This window comes from Lichenostomus cassidix, chromosome 10 (assembly GCF_008360975.1).
Source record: "Lichenostomus cassidix isolate B80296 chromosome 10, HeHo_3.0, whole genome shotgun sequence".
Classification (NCBI taxonomy): domain Eukaryota; kingdom Metazoa; phylum Chordata; class Aves; order Passeriformes; family Meliphagidae; genus Lichenostomus; species Lichenostomus cassidix.
The window spans coordinates 10,483,732-10,493,706 of record NC_139491.1 but is presented as its reverse complement, the minus strand read 5'-3'; the positions used below and the strand labels follow the sequence as shown (position 1 = coordinate 10,493,706).

Here is a 9,975-nt window from a genome sequence, read left to right as displayed (position 1 = left end):
TTTAACATCCACCTCTGCATGTTTTGGCTATGAAATTACTTATTGACAGGACTACTCAAGTCATATCATTGGAAATGTTCTCACTTCCTTTCTGGAGCCAGACAGTAACTCAAGAGAGGTCCACTGCTGTTTAGATTTGTGAAGGTTTCTGTACTTCTACTCTTCCTCTGCATGAAGAATGAACAGCAGCAGCACCTTCAAGGAGAAATCACCTGGACACACAGATACATAGACAACCCTACTGACAACACCTGAAGTGTAAGAATGCAGTTTATCACACTTCTATCAAGAACACAAGGCCACAGAATAAACTAAAAAAAAAAACTGTTTTATTGTGACACTTATGACATTGAACCCTTGTTGATACGAATGACTATGGGTAGTCTTGACATGTTACAATATGTCATGGTGTAAGATGGCACTGATTGTCATCTGACTTTTGAGAATGTTTAATGGTCCCTACTGACCTCAGTGCATTTTGGCAAGTCACAGAAACTTTATCATCAGGTTTGTGTATACAGTTAACAAGTAGTTGGTCTTATAAGCACCATTACAAACCCTCACATTAAGGGTATTATTAATCTAGTTTACGAATGCTTCATTGATAAAAATAGCATGATTACAGTATACACACACTTAATTTACATGTAATGTATTATAGGCATAACTGAGATAAACTACTGAGCTAACTTTGGTTGATTGAAGTATTTAGACTGAGTAATGGCAATTTTGGCTTCTAAGTTGTGTAAATATTACAGTGCATTTATAAATCTAGTTTGAAAATTTACTAGCACCAAATGGATATCATAAATGGCTGACCTAGTAAGTTGTAGTTGGAGAAGCGAAGTTTAAGAATTACAAAAATAGAGCTGTCCATCAGTTGAAAGCACATTCTTGTACCTCTGCTGAAATGATGACGTGTCTCAGCATCAGTGGCCAACTTCCAATGATAAAAGTCCCAGTTTTCAAGATTCAACATATCAAGGTAGCTCAGCTACACGTAAAGGCCTGAGAAAGTGGTAGTTTTGAGCTCATGTATTCATCCTGTACCTTGTTTATGTAACAATAAGATAGTGCTCATTCATACAAATGTACTCATGTAAGATTGTACCTATGATATGGAGAATCTGATTGGGAGGAATATTCAGTCCTACCTATCTATCTTTGGTTTAATTATTTGGTCTTTGGTTGATGAATTAATGAAGCAATATCTGAATTTTCATTTTCAGGTTATCTCCCAGCTCACCACTGAGGTAGTCTTTGTCATGTTTCGCTTCAAGCTGGTTAAGTTCCTTCTTTTTATAGAGTGGAATACTACTGATTTGTAATGAATAATTTCCAGGCACTGGCTTCTTCTTTGTGAAATGAAGGTAACTTATCCCGTCCTTCTTATTGATTCTAAAGAAACCATCTTCATTTCCGGAGTCAATTAAATATCGGTTATGGTTTGTCAGTGTTGTGAGGGCAGGGAGCAGTTCCAGGATGCGATCTTTGTTACTGAGATCCGAGATGTTGATGGAGAACACTGCTGCTTTCTCAATATCCCAGCTGGCGAGACTGACTGGCGGCTCCAGCTCCTGCTGATCCTGCACAAGAACAAAGGGTGTCAGTTGGCTTTGTCAGAGAGCATTTCATATGTGCCTCTGTGTTTCTTGCCCAGCTCATTCATTACTAATCAGACAATTTTAAAAAGGAGGTTCTGTAACACCATCCATCCAATCCACTCTTATGGACCTAGCACTCCTCGGGACAAAGTTCAGTGTTTGTCACCAGCCCTGTGTGGGTAAGAGGAGCCTGAGACACGCGCTGGAGGTTTCTGTGCACAGGCCTTGCTGCCTGACAGATGAAGCCCCTGCATGCTTGGAACCTGTGACCAGCCTCCTACAAAGAGAGCAAACAAGGCACACTCCTCCTCTCTGCCAGGGGAGCCACAGGCTGAGAGAACAACATGTGAAGGAGAGCAGGGTCTCTCAGGCAGCCACGGCATTTCAGTGGGGATTTTCTGCTTTGCAAGATTCATTTAGTTTAAGTGTGGAGGCAGGACAGCCTGCAGGTGCAGCACAGCACTGGAAAAGCAGCCTCACCCTTCACTTCTGACTGGATGGTAACATTTCAGACAGCAGCACATTAGCTGTAACATTTTCATTTGGAAAGCAAGGGAAGCTCTGCATCACCTCTGAGACAAAAACACTACCTTGACATCCAAAACCAGCTTTGTTCTACCTTAGGGTGTAGATTTTTCCTGATTGGGAAAAATTGTCTCTTGACACACCTCCTTCTGAGTCCAGCTTTCCCAAGACATCCACAAATCCTTTCCCCCCAGACAGGGTCAATTACCTCTGCTCCACTTGCAGTTTCATTAGTGCTCCTGCGCTTCCTTCCTCTCTTGGGATAGCCATTGATTTTACATTCATAACAAGCTTCTGGAGAGAGGGAGTTGTCATCTACTTCTCCACTGAGTGAAAGCTCTTGTCCTTGACCTCTGCCTAGCCCCACTCCAGAAACACAGTGTCTGAGGAAGGAAGAAATTCAAAATTAACTCCAGTGAGACATAGATCCTATCAAAAGCTGAATTCGGAGGACTGTAAGTACAAATAATTAAGCAATTATGTTGCATTCATTTCCTAGGAAAAATTTCTGCTAAAGTCAATAGACAAAATTCTCACTGAATCACAATGAGGCCACTCTTATTTCAAGAATCTGCCTTCATGGGTTTTTGCCCGAGAGAGACCTGCCAATATTTAACAGTCTTAAAAACACAGGCTTAAACTCTGATTTGTTGTTAGCAATTTCTGTTATCCAGCCTGGAACACATTTAAAGAGACCAATTTTCAGCAACTGCTGGAAAACCTGTAAAGTGAGGTCTTTCATAATGCATCCCAAAGCTTTTAGTCACTTAGAAAATTTAAGCCATGGTCTTTCTGCTTTCCATTTGGGTTGCTTGGTTCTATATGATGTACAGCCCTAACACTCCCATTGGGGCAAGGGAAAATTGGTTTTCTTTATAAAGTAGACATTTATTTTTAAAAATATTACTTTGAAAAATAGAAATATATAGAATATACAAGGACTTAAAGAGCATACAGAGTTGTTATTCCAACCAGCAGGTGAAACCACTTGTATAATGTAATATCTTTTTGCAGCTGGTAGGGGGTGTTACTATTAATGTTTGTTTTGTTGTTCCTTCTTTAAGGAGACAAGTGAATCACAGCAAGGAGTGTGAGCTCCCAAGTGCCAAGCCAAGCACTTGGCAGGCTGCTGGGGTGGACAGGAGAGGTGAAAGCAGTAGCTTAGAATAGGAGGATTGAACCTGGTAGCCCTGACCAAATTTCAGTTTCAAGCATTAAACCCCTCCTTTCCCATGGTTACCTTTCCCCACCCTCCCTTATCCCCCAAGTCTCCAAAATCAGTAGGTGCATCCAACTCTCGAGCACCTTCCCAGTCCTATCCCTCTTTAACTGCTGACAATCCCTCTGGTTCTACTGCTCCACACTGCAAAGAAAGGAGTGGACTATGTCCCATTGGATCTGTTAGCTTAAAATGAGAATCCCTTACCCTTGTCCTATTCTGAAGTAACCAGGTGGACATCCACAGACGTAGCCACCTTCAGTGTTTGAACAACCATAACTGCATGGGGCTTGTGCAGAACCGCATTCATTGATATCTTGGCAACCTCCACTAAACTGCTCATACTGAAATCCGGTAGGGCACATACATTTATAGCTTCCCAAAGTATTGTGGCAGGATGCTCCTCCACAAATGTGTGCACTGAGACATTCATTTTCATCTGGAAAAGAAGCAGAATAACCATGTTAACTTTTACCCTCAGGTACAGTCCAGCCCACCCCTTGTACAGGTCGTGCCTGGCTAAACCTGCTGCCACCTCAGATGGACACACAGAACTGGCCTTGTCCTCCCCCTTGGCAGGAGCAGTGGGCCCTAGGAGATGACTACAACCACACAACAGTAACACTGGGGCTACTCTACAGATGTTTGATACCATGTCAGTTCATGCTCGGGAGAGCAGAGAAACAGAGTAGGTAGCTTTTTTTCCAGAAATAACTGAGAAGAATAAAATTTCATACAGCCAACAATCTGGTCAAGTAATCCCTTGTTCATAGTGCTATTCAACATTAAAGGAAAAAGTGTAGGGAATCAAGCTCTGACACCTTTTCCAGGCATTGAAGATTCTTCCCTACACACATTTAAATATTAGATATAGGTAAGATATGGGAACAAGCAGTAAAGTAAAAATAAAAGTAGCTGTAGATACAAAACACTGATACATTTTGAACCAGTCCTTTTCCAAACTTCCCAAGGGTGGCACTGTAGGAGTTTGAGGTCAGTTCAGGCTTATTTACTGAAAATGGTTACTTTTTGAAATGAAGCTTGTCTGATTTTTGTTGTCTGATGCGGAAAATTGCTTCAAAAAGTTCTGAATATTATTGTTCCCCATTTTCTGTGATAAATGTGTATGTACACTGTGGGTGTGTGCACACATAAGAAATTTCACCTGGGAAGCACAGAGCAGCATCTCTGACCTCAACATCCAGGTTACAGGAGAATAAGTACTAAGTCAGAGCATTATTGTCTTTTTTCAAACAATGTGTCTCTTTGTTTAATAGCAATGCCTTTGCTTCTTGCAGCCTGATTCACGACATGGTGCACTGTGGAAGAGCCTGGGCAGGGTATGCAGTCACAGACAGCACAAGACATGGGAGGAACCAAAGCATTCTTCAGTGATTATCTAAATGTGTTGCAGCAACATAAAAAAATCCCTGAACGATTCATTAAATAAGCTAAAAAAGACACAAACTGTTCGCAGAGTTGGGATTGCCAAGGAATATGAAGGAATTGTCACGGAAAAACCTAGCACATGGATTCTTCCCCTGTGGTACACCCAGGCGATCCAGATAAGTATCTTAAGAATTTACAGTTACAAACAGTACAATGTGAACATGTGGAGACCACAAGGTATTAAAACCTGGGGCTGAATCCTGTGTTCCCAGAGCCTGTAGGGGTTTGCCATTAACTCAGAGCAATGTTTCAGTATTTGTCACACCTCACAGCAACTATGCCAACACCATTAACACTTGTTTGGGCCACAGGAAGTTACTGCACCAAGAGCAGATATGCTCACTTCACCACGCTCCACAGCAGCAAGGAAGGGGACACTAGTGAGGTTAATTCCCATATTTTAGGTGATTGTTGGGAAAAAAAAATATGAAGAAAAGAAAAAAAAAAAACAGTTTGGGACCCTCAGACTCTCTACAAGCTGTGCAATCAGGCACCAGCCTTGCTCTCCTATGTTCTGTAACACACAGCTCTGTCATGCTCAGCTTCAGCAGGAAGGAGAAATGCCATGAGGACACAGGGACCCAAACCTCCTTCCCTGCAGCTTTGGATTTCTGCTTGGACTGCCCCATGTCCAAGACGATGGAAGTGCTGGCTGAATCTTACCCTGATTGTGGCTCTCAAAGAGTTTTCCCTGGTGAAGTTTCTGGTGGATCAGTATTTTTGGTGCCAAGGCTGAAGCCTTTCTCTCACTGGGGGAAATACCAGTGCTTGGGCATTTTGAAACTGGCATTCCTTGTATAAATCTGAACAGTAGTCAGTGGGATCATAAGCTGGAATACCAGTGTACACCTGGTTTGGAAATACACTTAGTTAAATGCTTTCACCCAGGAAGACCTGGAAACAGCCAAGATGTCTCACAAAACTCAGTTCTGCAATTTTTCATATTTTGCGGTGTCCTACCACAGCCAGATGCGACAGTGCTGGTTTGTTGGGGGCCTTTTAACCTCCTGCAGATTAAATTCTAATTTAACCCTAAACTCTGCTAATTTATTTAGCATTCAAAACCCCCATACACTTGTGTTCTCTCCTGATTCCCTGTATGTTACAGGCATACAGTGCTAGAGCAAAGCAAATGTCACACCAAGGACTGCATGTAATGTCAGGAGGTTTGGTAAGCACAATTAAAAGCAGAGACCTCCCTGGAGCACCACAGTGATAACAAGGCAAAGCATTTTTATGTTTCTGAAAGCAAAGAAAGCCAAACAAAAAGTTATAAAGCCCTTTGTTCTCAAAGAGGTCATCAAACACATCTCTGGGTATCCACACAAGACTAGCTTGCATGAAGCCCATTAAATGTGATGAAAACTGCACATAACTGTCACTAGAGGAAAAATTATTCCTTTTTCTCTAGTTTGAATATGCTGCATATTACACTGCTGAAACAGTCTTTTCCCATGACTGCTGCATAGGCAGCCCAATCTATGAGGTCTCAAAGACTTGGGATAGGGATGGCTCAAAGCCCAGATAGGGAAGAAATAGGCATTTAATTCACCAGTGTATTTACTTATTAACGTAAATTTATGAGCACTAGCATTTGTTAATTATAACCAGAATTGTCCTGTAAGCACTCACTGTAAACTGTATCCCAAAGCTTCAAGGAAGCATCTCTAGACAGACAGCTGCAGGTTTGCTCAAATATGACAAATTGTTAATTCTGTACAGAGGAGGGGCTTAAACACAGCAGCCTTCCTGTAGGTGTTACAAGAATGACAGAAGCACAGATGAAGCAGGATTTTAACAGAATTGGAGATGCTTTGGGCCAGAAGTTGAATTTTACAATTTAACAATCCAAACTTGTAGTTCTTAGTGCCAGGCTCAATCAACCATCCACTCTTAGACAGGACCTTTGTCTAAGCAGAGACCATTGCAAAGCTGAGTAAGATTTCCTTTGTTCAGACCATAAAACGTATGAGTAACACAAGTTTCCTCAAAGTCAATACAACCTCTAGCACCCTCAAGGAGAACTTTGTGCTTAAACACTTCTTGAACCAGGACAGGGGTGCTTCATAGCCACTCAGCCTTCACAGGGGCACACACTTGTAATGAAACTCTGCTGAGCTTAGCAAATTATAATCAGAAAAAGAAAGTATGGCAAACTGCACCACTGCCCTTTACTTCTTGCTGCTAAAAAGGTAACAGGCATTTTAATGTATGAATTTATAAAAGTGACTTGCCAACACATTGGTTCCACTGGTAATGCTGGAGATATCCTTGTGGGCAGCTACACCTGTATCCTCCAATTATATTTTGGCAGCCATGCTGACACCGGTGGTTTCCATCACATTCATCAACATCTAAAAGGGTGAGACACACTTGAGTTTTGGGAGAGAAGCTCAAATTATGCTGTATTTGAAAAACATGTTACAACTTATCATATATGTTCACTTATCAAATATATAGATATATTTTAGCATCTTCCAAAAACCTGACCACTTTGGGCCTTTCAGGTTTGGATTTGTGGCTCCACAGCAAGTAACACAGGGCTGAAAACCATGAAAAGCTCCCATTCAGCCACAATTTTCAGTTTTTACATTCTGCTGTGGAGCAGACAGCAGAAAGCCATTTGTACATGGGATCCCTAATGCTTTCCTAAGGGTCCCAGCTCCACAGCAGACAGACCCTTGCTTTTACTCAGGCATCCAATCCAGAAATCCCAGGACATCTCTTTTCAAAACAACCCAAACTCTATCCCAGGAGAAGGCTCTAAAGACCCAAGGAATAAGCCCTTGAACTCTCTCTTTAGCAGGTCACCTTGGAGATGCAAGACTTCCTGTCCTTGATGAATCCCTCAGAAACCCATGAAGCATTCAAAAGAAGTTCACTGAACTTACAACACTTGAATTAAAACATTCCAGGCTACGTCTCCTCAGAAAATATCTGTCCAGCTCTTTAGAATCCTGCAATATATCCATTTTTTCTGGCCCATGGAGAGAAATACTGCCTTGTTGCTCAATTTCCATACTCCCCTCCCCTTCAACCAACACATGCTTACTCTGTAGCTTTTGCTGCTTACTCCATAGGCCCTTCTTTGGATGACAGTATGGCTGAAAGAAGATGAAGGAAGCAAGAGAAGGCCAAGTTAAATGCACTGTTTTGTACCCACCTTCACAGCTCTGCCCAGTTTGATCAAGTGAGAAGCCACGCTGACACTCACAAACAAAACTTCCTGGTGTATTCTGGCAAATGCCCTTTGCCCCACAAATATTGATCTCAGTAGCACATTCATTGTTGTCTGAAGGAAACCAAAGCTCAGTGTTAGCTTGTAGTTGTCATTTCAAAACTGATCTTTTTACCACACTATTTATGGAGGGGTTGTGGCAGGAGGTAAAGGCACATCAGTAATACAGGTATCCCACTGCCCTCCCAGGTTCTCAGTTTGCACTACAGGATAGCTTACACTGCCTTCTTTTGAATTTAGAAACACTAAAGTAACAAGAAGGGAAACACTCCTTTTCTTCACTAAGAATGTGGAGTTTGATGTTTTGGTCTCCAAACACCCCCAAATTCACACCTATACCACGGGATCATCAAACTGACACAGAAACAGGATCTAGCTTGCAGAGCAGAAAGTGTGTTTTACAGGAAGAAGCAGTTTAGTTTAACATTTCCACATAGCCAGTGGGTATGGGTTCAGAGGACAGCTGCAGAAATGTGTATTTCATAGTTGTTTCAAGAACATTGACATGATCTCAATGAGCTACAAGAAGAGAAACAGAACTATTTTTTTTGCTCAATGGATAAGAAAGGGTAAGGCAAGAATTACAAAGTGGTGTTTTTACTGGCTGGTTCTGGCAAGTGCAAAATTCAAAGACAGATTATGAAAGCAAGGGAAGGGAGGAGGAAGGAGCCTCTTTGCATCTTCTGCTCTGATGGGATTAGGATCAGAACCTGGCCTATGTTCCCATTTGGTTTCTCAGGAAGATGATTTTACCTCCTTGCTACTTTGCTTCTGGAGTAAGGGTCAGTAATAAACCCCAAATCTGTCTCTACCTCCCCACGTCACCTACCAATGCAGGCTGTATGGTGCTGAGTGAATCCAGGAGGACATTTGCAAGTGAACCCCCCAATGGTGTTGACACAAAGGAACTGGCAGTTGTGCTGCTTTGTTGCACATTCATCAAGATCTAAAAAAAATGAGAAAACATCTTTCACTTATGTTCCCTGGACTCAGAAAGAAGTGATTACAAATAAGTAATAGCAAATAAAGCCCCACATGTAATGAATGGGGCTTTGGAGCTACACAGTGTCCATGCTAACACTGAATTGCAGACACCACTCTCATCTGTCTGAAAGTTGCTGTGACATAATTAATGTCTGCTTAGCCAATAAATGGGAAGTCACCATCTTCATGAGACCTGGCAGACTGGAAAATGGCCTTGCACTAAAGCACACTTTTACTCCAAAAGAAATACGGAAATGCTAACAACAAAGTACACTGTCACTCTCCGTGCCAAATTTGGAATTGCTGCTCTAACTTGTGTGGTTTTAGTCAAATCTTTGTTACCAAGATACATAAATATATGGAATTCTACTGAATATTCCAAAATCTCTCCTGCACTGCCGTGCCTTATCCAGCCTGCTGCAAAACCAGTAGGTAAAAATCCTGTTGATGCTGGGCAATGCACTGCAAACCATGCTCATCCTTGCATCCAATAAGATTAATTTATCATTGAATTATATGGCTTAAACCAACATGCTTACTGAAATGAGAACAATCATATGTATTATTAATTACAACATCTTTTAAGATCATCTGCCACCAATCTGCAAAAATTCCTGTCAATTTGTTGTTCATCCAAATTAAGAAGGAATTAACTGAAACACCAGCTCCATCCTACATAGGTCACTTCCCCTGTCTTTAGTGGAAATACATGAATCAAGGAGACAGATTTGCATCATTTAAATGTCCTTGCATTCATTTTTGCCTGTGAAACAGAGTTTCTACAGTAAATTCTTTTCTTGATTTTTACCTTTGCAGCTTCTCCCATCATCTTGTAGGATGTATCCTTTTGGACATGAACACTGATAGCTCCCCTCTGTGTTTTTGCAGATGAAATTGCAAGGTTTTGGAGACTCATTACATTCATTCAGATCTACAAGAAGAAAAACAGATACCTC

The 9,975-nt window shown here is 41.5% G+C and overlaps 1 protein-coding gene across 4 annotated transcripts in view; it reads right to left on the bottom strand.

Moving 5' to 3' along the window:
- Positions 1-307: 307 nt before the first annotated feature.
- FBN1 (fibrillin 1) overlaps positions 308-9,975 on the bottom strand; it is a 143,512-nt gene continuing 133,844 nt past the window's right edge. For 2 of the 4 annotated variants that reach the window (XM_085070585.1, XM_085070586.1), the window contains exons 57-60: positions 9,828-9,950; positions 8,865-8,981; positions 7,961-8,089; positions 7,000-7,151 (exon numbers count right to left, since the gene is read on the bottom strand). In XM_085070585.1, coding sequence (XP_084926711.1) covers positions 7,015-7,151; positions 7,961-8,089; positions 8,865-8,981; positions 9,828-9,950 — 506 coding nt within the window. In that variant the 3' untranslated portion in view covers positions 7,000-7,014. Of the gene's footprint in view, positions 1,587-2,337; positions 2,513-3,555; positions 3,788-6,999; positions 7,152-7,960; positions 8,090-8,864; positions 8,982-9,827; positions 9,951-9,975 lie in introns of those variants that run through there. The other 2 variants (XM_085070589.1, XR_014854299.1) reach the window with 2 other exon arrangements.